This window comes from Plectropomus leopardus, chromosome 15, assembly GCF_008729295.1.
Source record: "Plectropomus leopardus isolate mb chromosome 15, YSFRI_Pleo_2.0, whole genome shotgun sequence".
Taxonomy (NCBI): Eukaryota; Metazoa; Chordata; class Actinopteri; order Perciformes; family Serranidae; genus Plectropomus; species Plectropomus leopardus.
The window spans coordinates 29,594,626-29,610,506 of record NC_056477.1 but is presented as its reverse complement, the minus strand read 5'-3'; the positions used below and the strand labels follow the sequence as shown (position 1 = coordinate 29,610,506).

The following is a 15,881-nucleotide window of genomic DNA, read 5'->3' as shown; positions in this document are numbered from 1 at the left end:
GTGGACACACTCCAGCAAAGGTTTGGAAGATTTCATCAGAAATTATACAAAAGAGGGACCCATTGTCTGATTCCTGGGTTCTTCAGCTGAGCATTTACAGTACGATATGGCCTGAGTTTCTCTACCATTACTGAAAAGGTTATGTTTACTGCCCTAATTTTTTCTTTTTTCTTTTTCTTAGCATAATATCCACAAAGCGGACAGATTTCAGTGTAATTTTATGAAATGGTACGCCATGGGTCAAGGAAGAACTGATTTCTTTGTGGTTTAGAAAGTGCTACCACGTGACCATATCTGAAGCCCTTTATGTTTAGACTTATGACTTTTGAACCATGTGTTGTTGCAGCAAAAAAAATCTTTTTGTGGGACCCTTTTTTCAAATATGTACAAGAACTGGACTTCCAAGAGACTTCTTAGTGGCTAATCGGGATTCTCACCTGCATTACTCATGAAGTAACGAGCAGCAACTGACCAACATTGTAGTACTTTATTTTGATTTTGATTTTTTTTTTTTTTTTTTCTCTTTCTTTCTTTTTATTTATTTTATTAATATCATTATTGTATTGTTTAGGTCTTGTCCCGTCCTAGGTTTGTATTGCTTTGTTTGGTCTTCACTGGCACTGTTGCTTTGTCAATACTATACTGTCCAAAGGTTGCTGTATTGTTTGTATTGTTGTCGCTTATGTGTTTAATTCTGAAAATGTTAATAAACAGATTGTGGAAAAAAAAAAAAAAAAATCTTTTTGTTGTATTCTCTAGTTCAAGACACATTTTTCAAGTCCTCAACAAGTCCTCCAGTTTAAACAACAAAACATACTGTCTGTGATTTCCTTTGAAATCAACAGTGTTTTCTGATCTAACACCCTAATTGGTAGGGAGAACAAACAAATCAATCAAACAAATCATAGCAACTAAAAAGACTTGTGGTAGTTGTCTGATATGTCACCTCATACAGTATAGGTTTGGTTAACCCTTTTAACACCTGGATAACACCAGTTTTCTTGTTCTGTGTTCAGACACCTGTCACATCTGTTTACATTTCTGAAACCTGCAAAAATTGGTTTGGGGACATGGGGACAGTAAAATTACCCCAATACTAGCTGTGAGGGATTATTAGATATTGTCCATAAAAAATATAATTTTATATATATATATTTTTTACTTTTTTCTTTTCTTTTCTTTTTTGATTATTTTCAGGTCAATTTCATGTAACTTTTTACTTTATAGCTAAATTTGGGCCATTTCTCTTAAAGTTATGTTGCTCATTGTCTTCTCATCATGTTTTCAAAATAAATAAAGCCAATTTGCTGAGGTTTCAAAGAGTTAAGGAACATAAACAAATATTTCAGGTTAAGAAAAGATTGTGTTTTGGGTTAAATACGTAACCACTTGGTTAAGGTTTGGGAAAAATGGTTGTCCAACCAAGTTGTAGAAAACGGCAAACCAATAGCTGTCTCTCATGTCACCCAGTCCTTCCGCCTTTGCTCCTAACATCCGTCCATTTACTGTCACTTACTCAGGGCTGGGTCATAGTGGCAGCAGAGTAAGTAGGTAAGTCTAAACGTCCTCTCCCCAGGAAGGTTTTTCAGCTCATCCTGGAGGATACAGAAGCATTCCCAACCAATTGGGATGTATAATCCGTCTCACATATTCTGGGTGCATTCCAGGTTTACCAGTCAGACATGCCCAGAAAACCTCCAAAAGGAGGCCCCCGGAAGGTATCTTTATGAAATTTCTGGAACACCTCAACTGGCTCCCTTCAACCAGCAGCTCTACTCCGAGCCTCCTCCAGATATCAGAACTCTTTACTCTGTCTGTAAAGGTCCAGCCACCCTGTGGAGGAAACCAGTGGCAAACAGTAACAAAGTACAATTAATCAAGTACTGTGCTTAAATACCCCTTCTGAGTATCTGTACTTTATTATTAGTATTACTGTGACCCCACTACATTTAAAAAAACAAATTGTACTTTTGACACATTTCAATGAAGGCTCTCGTTACTCATTATTTATTTTTTTCTTTTCTAAAATGCAAAAGTCGGTAAACAGGTCAGTTTTGCGTGTGGTTTGTTTATCGAAATGGTGTTCCTATAACTCTAGATTGCGCATTCGCTCCTCAGATTGGGCAGCTCATTGGAACAGACAGGTAAGGGTCATCAGCAGGAGCTTGTATTTGGTTATGTGGCGACAGCAACAGCTACAGCAGCAAATGAAGGTGAAGATTCCCCACCAACGGCCATACCTCAAGTCCATGTTGTCCAATATGACTCAGTAACCTTCACATGTATCTGAGAATTATTTTAACCAGGAGTATCTATACTTTGACTGCAGTAACAGAGTTGTGTACTTTGTCAAACACTGAAGGAAGGTCATTTCAGCTGCTAGCAATACTATTCTTTTGGTCACTACTCAGAGATCATGACCATAGGCAGGGGTGGAAGGTTGGATCGGGTTTAAGTGATTTTCTGCCCCAAGTGAAGGAGTTCAAGAATTTAGGGGTATTGTTCCTGACAGACACAGTCACAACTAATTGTTGAAAAAGGGCTTAGTCTGAGGCAATATATACATCACATTAGGCATTTGGACGAACAGATGCTGTTGTGTTTATAAGTCTTCATTGCATGTAGGACGGAACAATTGTCGGTGATGCAGAGTGTCTGGCAGTTTAATAATTTTTAAAACTCTTTTCTCCTATACACAATCTACCACATATTTGGTGCACAAATAATCTGAAATGCTTCCCCATGTTTTTTAATAATCAGTTGCCTCATTTTTTTTTTTTTCGTTGTGTTAGTTGTGTTTCATTTCTCAAATTGTAAAACAGGCCAAACTTTCCTCTCAGCTCCTAATAAACCTTAACAGAAGCACCATATAAAGTATCCTCTGCTGCTGTGCCACTGTGTTGAATGCCAGCTGCACTGATGAGAACCGAAAAGACTCGGTCTGTGTTGAAAAAACATCACAGAAGATGCCTGGGTGCAGTGTTTGCTAGTCCACTACACGAGAGGGTAGCAACATCAGAAAGGACCAAACTAACCCAGGTCTGTTTGTCCGCTTGCCATCGGGAAATATACAGAGCCATCAAAGCCCAAACACAGACTGAGAAACAGAGCAGTGGCCTCCATCAAACCCCCATTTTATCATGGCTGTTGACGACTGATGACTGTAAAGGTTTTTTTTAAATTTTGTTTTTATTGCTGCTAGTCAATGAAAGTCTTCATAATTTGACTGCATGCCTACGATGACAATGAAGTGTGTTCTACATATTGCTATATGCATGTGTGTATAAGATGCGTTTTAATTTGTTCAGAGTGTGAAGCTTCTCACAGATGAAAATTTTGCGAGAACTTTGGGTAATAAATTCTGGCTTCAGCTTCCATGTTATTGCAATAATCTCAATTTGAATTTCAATTTTTTACTTTTATCATTATCTATTTTGATTTTTTTTTCAGGATTCATCATTTAAATAATGAAATGTGTTATTCATGATTGCATTGGTTTTGGCTTTTTGACTAATGTTTTGGATTTCTGATGGTGTTAAAAGTTGTTATACAAGCTACTTGTAAGTATAACGTACATTGGCTGTATTTTAGCAAATCAGCAGCAATAAGCCTTAAACATTTGATGACCTTTTAAACATATTAGACAAACATTAGAGTGCAGAGTGGAGTGCAGTGCATGGGAACTCCATTTAAATGGGTCTACAGAAGCAACAGGCTTCAGATGGTATTAAGGGTCCAGAGGGGGAGGTCTCCCTCTGCTGATCATGCTGAGGACTACAAATTATTTGCCCCTGAAACACCATACCAAAGACAGACTGTCAGATGACAGTCAGTCAATCAGAGTATCAACCCAAGTTCTGAGTCTGATAAATTGAAAAAAAAAAAATGTTTTTAATCAAACCTTTTTTATTATCAGTTCATATATGAGATTTTAATGTGTTACATAAATATAAACTGGACGTGATTCTCATTGCACCCTCCGTACATACTTTTTGGGTTCTTTAATTCTATTTTTCATTTGATATGTTTATATTTTTAGATTGCTTCTATATTTTTACTTTATATCTTATTCTATTTAAAGTCAAAATAACTGCGAAAATAACCAAGTAAAATTCCTTGTATATTTAAATATGCTTGGCATAAAACAGTAATTTCAAGTTATTTAAAAAAAACTGACTTAAGTTTGACTATTGTAAATGAGTTTGTAGGTCCCCATACCTGCTAATATAATACAGTCTCTAATGTGTTCATACACTCTTGAATAAAAAGTTCAGCATTGTGGTGGCACATATATTAGAAAAATTCAGTACTGATCAGTGGTGTTGATGAAGTACTGTGTCTTTTAAAGTGACACTGCATCACATTAACTCCTCCTAATGAACAATAGATCTGATTTGCACCAAATATTCTGTCAATCATTATCAAACCAAGCTTAACAAAAGTTGCATTAAGCTTGTTAATACCTCATTGCATTTTGAGGATACAGACTAATGAACTTCAATGGCTCAGTGCATAAATAGACCAATCACCACAACTGTTAAGTCAGTCATCACCAGACATGCTGAATATGTCCACATGAGTACTGCACAAAAACAAGACTAACACGGTGGATTTGCAGTGTCAAATAATAAACACTCTTTTCATTTGTTTGTTTTTTTCCAATTGTACTGTAAGACAGGTGTTCAATGTGCTGTAATAAACTTTGATTTCTCCCTTTTCATATTTACTCCACAGAATCTCGGTAAACAAAGAAGCATCATAGCATTAGTTGAATTAAAAGTGCTTTACTTGCTTGTTTTAGTCTTATCAGTGGCTTATGGAGGCTAATGTTAGCAAGTTTTAGGAGGAGATTACTGAGGGACTGTGACTTTTCTCTACTTGTGACACCGTTGCACTACATTTGAGCATTTAGCATTATCATATTGTCTTCCTCTTGCATCTTGTGGCCACAGTGGCTGCTTTTTAACAAGTAACGTTTCAAATAGTGGAGCAGGTTGTGCAAATCTGAGGTCTATTGTAGGTAAATGTGTCTGAACCTTTGATTGTTGAGTTCTGCTTCAACAAACCTTTACTCGTAAACATTTAAAGAAGTAAATGCAAATGCACTAAGTTAGAAAGAACCAATAAGTAGCTCATACCTTGGGCAGGATGGACTGAGGCGTGGGGGTGGGAGTGGCCTCATCTGCCTGACCAGTCTGGTCCTCCTTTCTTTTGACCTCAAGGATGAGCTGAGCCAAGTAGTTCTGCTGGAAATAGGTCCGTTTGCCAAGAGCACCTTGATTGACCAGATACAATCAGCGGTTAAACTCAATCAAGGTAACCCTCAGGCTTGATCAATATGAGCGTAGGATGCGATGACCAGGTATGACAGCCTCCTCTAATTCTTTTTTAATAAGTCACTAAATCATCCTCTGTGACAGGATGTTGCTGTGCTTTACGTACCAGTCATGTTGATATCGAGCCCTGACAGCTCCTGGGCCTTCTTGATGTGTTCCTTGGCTGGCTGATATTCATAGTAAGACAAATTGATGTAGACACACTCCAGGTGGAAATGGATAGCCAGGTTTCTGTGCTCCAATAACAGAGACTCACATTTCATCACTGTAAAAGAAGACAGACCAGAATTATTTTCTTCAGTATGCACCTTGTCTTTTGAACACCAAAATCTAGTCAGTTCGTCCTTGAGTCCATGCAGAATTTTGTGCCAAATATGAAGAAATTAAATCAAGGTGTTCTTGAGATACCTCGAAAGTGTTCTTGAGATACTGCTTTCATTAAATTATTATCGACAAGGTTACAATTACCTTACCAAGGTTTTACTGAGATGCTGGGTTTCATGAGAACATGAAAGACCAGGTCGCAATTACCTTGTCCTTTTGACCACCAAAATCTAACCAGTTCACCATTGAGTCCAAGTGGACGCTTGCGTCACATTTGAAGAAATTATGATGGACAAGGTCACAATTACCTTGTCCTTTGACCACCAAAATCTAAGCAGTCATCCTTGAGTCCAAGTGGATGTTTGTACCACATTTGAAGATATTCCCTCAATGTGGTACAGAGATGCAGCTTTCACAAGAATATGACAGACAAGTTCACAATTGCCTTGTCCTTTTGACCACCAAAATCACATCAGCTCATCTTTAAGTCCAAGCATTTTTGTGAAAAAATGAGGAAATTCCCTCTAGGTGTTCTTGAGATAGCAGGTTTAAAAGAATGGGACGGACGGACGGACGGACGGACAGACAGATGGACGGACTGACAACCTAAAAACATAATGCCTCCAGCCTCGGCTATCGCTGCTGTAGAGGCATAAAGATTGTTCAGTTACAATCAAACTTGCAATGTAAACACACAGTAGAGGTCTGAGAAGAACATGGCGGTGTTTGAATTTCAGGAGTTATAACACGAACAGACATCCAAGTTGTCCCCAAAGCACCATCCATGTGAACCGGGTACAGCTGCACTCTTCAAAGAAGCGAGGCCTTGAGGTGATGCATTAAAAAGACAAACAGAGCGTGAAGGTGATGGCAAGGGATGAAAGCTTGGTCTCTCATCTGCTGCGTGGCTCCTACTCTTTCTTTCCATCTGATCTGATTATTAATTCGGCCTAGCTGAAAGCCTTGTAAGGGAGAAACAGAGCTTCTCCTCGACCGGGAGCGGCAGGAGAAAAGGAGCAGAGAGCAAGGTGTATAATTCATGATCAGAAATCATACATTTTCATTCCCATTTAACATTAATGAAGCGACACAGAGGGTGATGGTGCCCAGAGCTAGCAAGGAGAGAGGGAGAGTTTTACATGCAACACATCTGTGTCACCTTTAGCACCGGCAATTCTACACTGGAGGAAAATGACTCTCTGGTTGTGTGTGTGTGTGTGTGTGTGTGTGTGTGTGTATGTGTGTGTGTGTGTGTCAAGTGGAAGAGACACACACTGAAAACCAGATTTCAGCTTTATTGAATCTCTTAAAAGAAAAGTTTGGCTTCTGGGTAAGTGTGATAATTTACCTGTTTATTGAAAGTTAGACAAAAGTAGAGCAGCTTACTTTATGTCTCTGGGGCAGGACTATAAGGAGGGGTCAGTTATGAGATGGATAGCCATGAAATTTGACACACACATTCATATCCTCCTCCAATTGTCACTGCTTAGTGATGCAGAAGTTTTTCACATCAAAGTGTGTTTAATCCTTTGAAACTTGGGCAAATTGGCTTTATTTCTTTCAAAAACATTAGGGGAAAGCAATGAACAACTTTAGAAGACAAGACCCAAAAATTAGTAAGATATTTAGTGAATAGAACCAAAATAAAGTAAAATGTAGCACTTATTCCCCTAGCTCTAAAAAAAATAAATAAATAAAAATTTCAGAATCTACTAATTTCTTGCAATTCGCAGTACATTTCTTGGCTATGAAATGTCCTGCAAGACAATGAGCAACTCGGCAAGAAATGTAATGCAAATTGCAAGAAATAAGTAGATTTAGGAAATTACTTTTAAAGAAGCTAGGGGAAAATGTCCAGACAATTATATAGAATTATAATGATCATAATTGTTGTTTTTTTAAGGCTTTTTGTGCTAATTTTCAAGTAACTTTTTTTTTTTTTTTTTTTAACCAATGCCTTCTGAAGTTTCTCATTATTTTCTTCTCATGTTTTTGACAGACATCAAATCAGTCAGCTCAGGGTTCAAAGGTTAAATTATATGTGAAGGCGTCTGCAGGCAGCACAAGAAAAGTGATGTTGCTCCAGGTTTCAAATCACCAAAGGTCTTGAGACATACTACTGCATTTCTCTTCTTCAAAAAAAAAAGAAAGCAAAATAACTGTATAGATCCTTACTTTGGTGTCTCCAGATGGAGCTGTGTGACTTCTGATAAATGTCCTCAGGTGATGGCACTTGTCAGCATAAGTTGGGTGAAAGACTACCAGTTTGGAAATGAAAGTTGAGCTAAGTTTTGCCTGTCTCAGTGGACAAACTTTCCTCCAAAACCTTCAAACAGCATGCAGACACATGCAGAGGCAATTCATGAGTTGGTCCCACTCTGAGTAATTAAACTATCCTCTCGATGCTGACAGCTAAAATAAAGAAACATCAGGCTTCTGAGTGTAATTCGGACTGCCTAATGTTAATCAGAGCTGTCAAACTGTTCCTGAGCAGCATGAGTAAAAAAAGAAATCAGGAAATTAAGTCAGCACCACTTTCCCCACCGAGCACCATCTCACACCAAAAACAAAACCAAGCCAAAGCAAACATCACAGCAACAGCAGCCCGGAGCTGTGGAGCTTCCGGAAAATCTGCATGCTTTCCACAGCAGCCCGCTTCTCTCACCACGTCACTTGTAAAAGCATTGTGTGACCAACTGCGGCTGTGGAATATGGATCGGGCTGTTTTGTAGCCCGTGCACACTGCTCACCCTTCACACTCTGTTAACCATCGCACAACAGACCCAACTCAGACAAACACACCGTCTGCCTTTAAACAACACACCCCAGCTAACAATGTCCCAAAGATCACAAGAAAAGACAACAATAATTAAACAAACGTGTTCAGTGTGTGCTGATAACAGCTCTGCTGGCTGGCTCCGACAATTACAAAGCAGAACTGTCTTTTGTTTATGAAGAGGGGAGGAAAGTCACACACCGAGGCACCAAACACTCTCTAAACCGATTCATCACACACTGTTATTCTAATGACAATAAACACCAGCCTCACAACTTATTATATTTCTTCAGGGCGATCTGGCCCAAAGTCACACTTAAAAGGGACACTTCACCCCAAAAATCCAAAATATGAATTGTCCCTCTTACCTGCTTATTCATCAGCCTACGTTGTTTTGGTGTTTCAAAGTGATGGAGATATCAGCCGTAGACAATGTTGGGGTGTTACTCCAAAAACGTTATGTATCACACATTACACACGTTACTTTTAAAAAGAGTAAGGCATTACTTTACTTCATTACTTAAAGAAAGTAATTAGTTACTCTACTTGTTACATTACTTTTGCATTACTCTGCAACATTGCACATCATGACAAGTTATAAAATGGGATACAGGCCACTATCAAATTGTTTATTTAAATCAGTATAAATATTACTAATATTAGAGAGGGAGAGGGGGAGAGGGGGAGGTCAAAAAGTAGGTCACGTGTCCTTTCTGAATGGACCACAAGTGACCCGTGACCATGTTAAGCTGGTGAAAAAACACACTTTATTTTGAAGTAAAGTGAATTTCCAGCACAAACTGGTTTCACAGTTTCTGGCTGTGATATATTGTGTCAATTTGGCGACCTTTATTTTCTGCGGGCCCATGGTTTGGAAGGTGTGTTTTCTTAAAAATCTCCCAAAAATTTCTGAGAGAAAGAAATTCGCCCAATTTTTTTAAAATCAAAATTAAGGAAAAAAAGGCTAAAAATTATTTTAAAAAATACCCCAAATTTTAAAGGGCAGAGACAAAAGTCATAATTTTCCAAAAAAAGAGGGCATGTTTTATTGTTAAAACAATACAAAATAAAATTCCTTCAGAAGTCCAGACACAATTATACGTGTGCAGTGTGTCTGTGTAACATCAATACGATAGTGCTGACAGACCTTCGTCTATGCTGCTGCAGGCCAAGTCGAGGAGCTGCGGAGAACAGGCCTCCAGGATCTGCTGATGCAGGCTGACGTAGCGCAGGGTCCACCAGGGCAGCAGCTGAAAAAAAACAGAGATTTCATGAAGAGAAAGCACAAACACAACAAATTCTGACATTTTCATCACATTTGATCTTAGTAATGCCCAAAAAAAGTCCTTAATATCCATGAGTAGTGGGTGTCTGCATAAATTTCACAACTCACCAAAACAACAAACAACCAGGATGTTCGAACACCATTGTGCTGCCATATTTTATGTAATTCCAGTTAAAATCTTTATGTTGGAGAGGCACTTCTGAGAGTAACACTTTTTTATTATTACAACCTGAGTTTGATTGTGTAGCTGCCATTATTTCTATCAGTTATAATGACATTATAATGATGGCTGAGATCTGGTTATGGGATCTAATGGGATCTCTGTTGCTTTGAATCAAACAGCTTCAAAGCAACAGATGAAAACTTTTGTCAGATCATCTAAACCAATGTGAATTAAGGATGGATGGATCGATAACAAAATATCAATACTACATTTTTGTTTTTCTCTCTTCTACGTTGTTCTCGTGTAATTCAAGAGTAAAACTGTCTGTGTGAACATTCTGTTGTTGGGAACACATTTCATACATGCACTTATTGCTTCTCCACTGTTGTTGTTGTTGTGTTTTGTGCACTCGTACAGGTCTTGTGCAAAAACCCAAACATGGAAAGCTTTGTGGAGACTGTGATTTTCTTTGTCATTGTTCACTTAATCCACATATATAACACGTCATGGGATGCTGAAAGTGAAGAGATTTCAGCAATACCTGTGTTTAACCCTTTGAAATATGAGCAAATTGATTCGGCTTTTTGACTTGTATCTCACAAGTTCAAAATACAGACACCAATTAATCAATTTCTAGTAAAAACATGAGAAGCCAGAGAGCAACTTGATAAGACACTGCAGAAAAAAGAGCAAGAAAAAAGCAAGAAATTGGTCACAAAAAAAGTCACAAGAAAATTACCTTAAAATAGCCTAAAAAATAGAAAGAAAAAAGAAAAAAAAATAACCCACTGTTCACTAATTTTTTTACCATGTGGGACATTTCTTGCCAAGTTGCTCACTGCTTTTTCCCCCGCTGTGTTTGAAAGTCAAACAAATCTGCTCAGGTTTCAAAGGGTTGAATCATTGAAATCAGTTTAAATAGCACAGACATTTTGCACTAAGCAATTTTAATATATATTTTTTAAATATTATTATCTTACAAACAGCACTGATACTAAATTTATTTAGTATCAATTTATTTCATTTGTATTTAATGAAATGTAAATTTGCTATTTTCCTTTGATATTTGGATAATACAACATACCTTTAAGTGAGAGAGTACATGCTTGGGTTCATAAACAAACACATAAATGCTGCTCCTGAGGACCTTTTAGCACAAACAAAACACCAGCATTCAGAGTGCTGCATGCTAGAGCTGAGTGCTGACCATGCATTAAAAAACAGCAAACTCCTTTGCTTTTTGCATCTGACCACAACACAAAGCGGCAGGGAGGGAGAAAAAAAATGAATGTCTTGCAGCCATATAAGTGTTACATTTCCTTCTTACACCAAAACCTCCTTACCCCCTGCACCCTTGTGTTCTCGCTCAGCTCTGGGAGAGTGCAAGTGAACCATGTAAAAACTCTTATTTGTGTGTCAGGGACGATATCTCCTGCCTCATTTCCGATGCAAGATGACCCCTTTCTCTGTTGCGTGGTTACATGGAGCTTTAATTGTCTGTCTCACCAAATCAATATCCTCCAGCACACACAGCCGCGCTCTAACTAAGCATGTCCGCACATATATTCATCATGTCAGCATGCACATGTACACCTGTCTCCTGACCGGCAGAGCTTCTCGTCCTCCTTCCATATTTACCGTTGTGCATTGGTCTATGAGCAGCTGCCAGAGGGGGTTGGAATATGAATGAAAGCAGTTGGGTGGAGGAGGGGAGCGAGTGCTGGTGGTGGAGGGGTTATGCACTTAAAGCTAAACAAACTCCCTGCAGCTTGGAGGAGAGCACTACTGGTAATTAATTCTCCTATCCCTCATTAGCATGTTAACAGCAAATTAACACTAAATCCCCTTTAGCAGAAAAGCATTGTTGCACTTGTGTCCACATCCAAACAGCTGATGCAAAGCACGTCCTCTGACATCAGCGCAGCATTGACTTTCTGCCCCGTGTGACTTCACGTTAATGTGAACTTTAGAGGCGATGACTTATGCAGAGCTGAGGCCAGAGACAGACTGCCTGGGTTCACCAGCACTTTGATATATATTTATAGAAATGACATTGAATTTATATAAATGATACCGTCCCCACTTCTGAATCCTGTAAATTTCATCTTTATGTGGATGGCATAGTTTCATACTTTTTCACAAAATCTCAAAGTCAGCCACTAAATGTCGAAATCCATCATTTGATTCCCTCCAACGTCAACTACGTAATCATGAGTTAGTTTCAAAGTCATAGAACCAAATGGATGCTGTTCACAAAGGCTAATCATACAGAATCTTTTAATATTCATATTGACATTCTGACTAATAATTGAGAACAATTATACGCCTTTTATATAAAAATAGAATTTTTTTCTTTTTTAACACAGAAAAACATTGTTTTTTTTTCAGAGTACTGCATACATTAATGACATTGTCAGTTTTTTTAGTTAGTTATAATAGTACCCTCTCGGTATGATTAAACTGCTTTTACTGTTTTTAACCAGCATGACATCTATATTCCTCTTTTTGTTGTTTTTTTTTTTTTCCTTTTGAACAAGAAAATATGTTTTGACACATACATACACATACATCCACGTATTAAAGAAAATAAACAGTGGAAAAGAATAACTAAATATACATTTAAAAAATAAAGTAAAGTAAAGTAAAATAAAATGTGAGAAAGAGGTGGTTTTGACAGAAATTCAGGAAGTCTTACCTGGAGGCTGTCCATCTTGAAGGAGCACTTGGTGAGAATGACCCTGGCCAGCAGGAGGAGAAACGGGTTGGCCACCAGGCTGTACACAGACTCTCCATCCAGGAGCAGGCTGGAGTGGATCGCCTCAACCAGGGTCTGGGACTGCCAGACAGAGATATCAAATTTGAGTTAAATCACCTGGACTGAAAAGGATAGGTTTAATAACTACAGCTGCCTGCCATCAGCATCAGCTGTTGGGGGCAGGAGAGTTAAACATTTCTGCACTGCAGTGTCTTAATGGCCAACAGAAACATTGATCGTGGTATAGTGGCTAAGGCAATATCTGTTCTATTTCTTTTTTCTTTTATTGGCTTTTGCCTTTATTACATACAACTAGTGAAGCGTAAAAATGGGAAAGAGAGAGAGAGGGCATGACTTGCAGCAAAGGGCAGCAGGTCTAAACCCGAAGCCATAGTGGTGAGGACACAGCCTCTGAACATGGGGCACCCGCTCTACCAAATGAGCTTCCGGGTGCCCCATATTGGTCAATATTTCTGCCATGCCGATTTATTGTTCTGGCTCTAGTTTTGAGTTTGGATGATGACCAGAGGCCTCTGCCAGGTGAGCAATGTTTTTCCATCTCAACAAATAACTGTGTTAAAAATTTCACAAGTGTCCCTGAGGCTTGGTGGTGACAGCCACACACAATCAGAATCAACGGGGGGTTGTGTTTCATTACAGTCGTTCTGATGCCAGCAAATATGAAAAATAGAAAGAACAGAATAGATAAATAGAAACAGAAACACTAGAATGTAATATTTAAAATAAAGTATGTATAATATGAGGCGTATGTAAGTATGTAAAAAAAATTAAAGGTAAAGAATTACAGTAATACACAATTAACTTTGCCTTATGCTACAATGCAATGTATAAAAAAATTAGTATCTAAGTTCAACATATAGAAACATAAATCTATAATATCAAAATATAAATGTGTGTGCACTGCTACAACCAAAAACGAAGATATAGAATTAAAAATAACACTAAAAATATATACAATATGTATAGAGCTGGAAGAATAATTCAGTCACAATAAAAATATAATAATAATGAGTTTATGTATTGGAAAGTGCTGCTTATTAATACATACCTTTCCACACTCAAACAGTGAAGCCCAGAGGCATTTAAACAAGTCTTTTTATTACAGTGACTCCTGCACTACAGTCATCCATTCATCCATTCATCCATTCATCCACTGTCCGCTGATTATCCACATCTGAGTCATTAATCAGATGGCTGAGAATCATTTCCAGTATCCCAGAGCAGGCTGTGATCACCATGTACCTCCTCCGGCTCTTACTACAGGATCCTGAGGTGTTCTCAGGTCAGATGAGATCTATTATCCCTCCAGCATATTCAGAGTGTGACCCAGGTTCTTATCTCAGGTGAGCGTGCCAAACATACCTGCACACAGAGGCATCCAGGAGGCACTCTGTCACTAATAGTGAGGCCAAACAAGTACTGAGTCTAACTAACTTCAGCTGCTAGTATTCACAGTCTCATCCTTCCGTTCTGTCATTAGTAAAATATAAGAGCCAAAAATGAGGGTTGGAATGCAGATCAAATGATAAATCATAGATAAAATCCCCATGCCTGGTTTCCTCTGCACTACAACAATCCTCAATAGTCCGTTTTCAGAGTAGACATTTTTCACTAGTTGCAGGAGGAGGTGTTTCTCAGGTGTTTCTCATAAAATGTTGGCTCTGCTCTTTTTTAACCCTGTTTTTTGCTTTGTTTTGTTTTTCTGTTGTTCATTTGTCTTTGTTATGTTATTGTTTTTACCTTTACATTATATCGTATTATTATTATAACTGTTTTGTCTTTTTTTTAGCACTGAAGATCAACATGAAAAGGCCAAAAGTATAAGCATGTGAATTTATTGTGAACATCTCCTCTTTGTTGTATGCTCTATGTGTTGTCTTTATTTTGTATAAATAAGTTCAATTTAAAAAAAAAAAAAAAAAAAAAAAAAAGCTCTCTTCTGTTCAAGTATCTTGGGAAGCCATGACAGCATGAACAAAACCAGGGCCCTGAAACTGAAGCAGCTATGACAACCTGGCTCTCAATCTAAGCATAACTCATGGACAGATGCTAAAATTGATCACAGCTTTATTGTCCATGTCATATTAGAAGAGACCAGAAAGTCCTTATGTCTAAGAAATATTTATATGTATCTTATTGGAATGCCAATAATACCAAATTAACAATCATGTGTTTCACTGGTCTATCCATGTATGTTCATAAATCATCCATATTTATCTAAATAAGTTGCACTTGGTACCTTCAAACACTATAGACTGACAAATGGAGGAAGGTACACAGACGACAACATTGAAAGCATTTCAAAGCAGAACAAACACCATCCAACCAATTAACCAACCAAGTATGATTGCATTATCTCAAAGCTGCAGTCACATTTCTGTCCACCTGACACATTCAAGTCCAATGCACACTCTTCTTTTAGCTGTTTTGGTTTCCACAACCTCCTGAGGGACAGATCGGTCTCTTTAACTGCTAAATGCCCCACAATAAATTCCCCCATTGGTTCCCAATTGTGCAGGACCAAAAAAGTCCATCTGAGACATCATCATTGAGAACATAGACTGTATATAGATGCACAACATGACAGCTCCCCAAAAGTGAAGCTAACACATCTGGATCGCCCCCTGGTATCTGGCTGCAGTATAGGTCATAAAGCCCGCCCCTCCATGTTAGTGAATGGACATGGGCCAAACTAAAACCTACATGACAAATACATTTTTCCCAGATGGTTTCTGTCTCTGAAGGTAGTTCTCATCACCCTGATGTTTATGCAAGCATTTTTGTTTTCATGATAAATTCGGTTTTAACAAGTTATTAAATTAAATAAAAGGGGGGTTTTCCACCATGGCAGCCAATGTGCACTCCCATTCAATGGCGCTGCTCATGATTGGTCGGATGGGTGTTTTGGTGGGAACTCCCCCACCGCGGATATCGCTACTCTGCAAACTTCGGCTCCAAATGACATCACCAGTGGAAGATGGCAGCCGCTATATCCAAGATGTTAACTTCATTTAAGTAAGGGGGGTAAGAGAGCCCTTTTTTTGTTTTTGCTTTTTTCACAGGGCATGCTTTTTTCCCCCAATGTTTTTTTTTAACTTATCTGAACAAATTTGCCCTGGATTCAAAGGTCTGAATACTAGTGAAGGTATGTGAAAGCAACATAAGAGAAGTGATGTCAATCCAGGTTCCAAAGGGTCAAATATCTGTTCATGGTCACGTCT

General features: G+C 38.3%; 1 protein-coding gene across 1 annotated transcript in view; it reads right to left on the bottom strand.

Moving 5' to 3' along the window:
* Window positions 1-15,881, bottom strand: part of ttc27 (tetratricopeptide repeat domain 27) — an 88,700-nt gene that overhangs the window by 53,377 nt on the left and 19,442 nt on the right. The window contains 4 exon segments of the mRNA XM_042502086.1: window positions 5,139-5,275; window positions 5,443-5,601; window positions 9,584-9,686; window positions 12,580-12,720. Coding sequence (XP_042358020.1) covers window positions 5,139-5,275; window positions 5,443-5,601; window positions 9,584-9,686; window positions 12,580-12,720 — 540 coding nt within the window.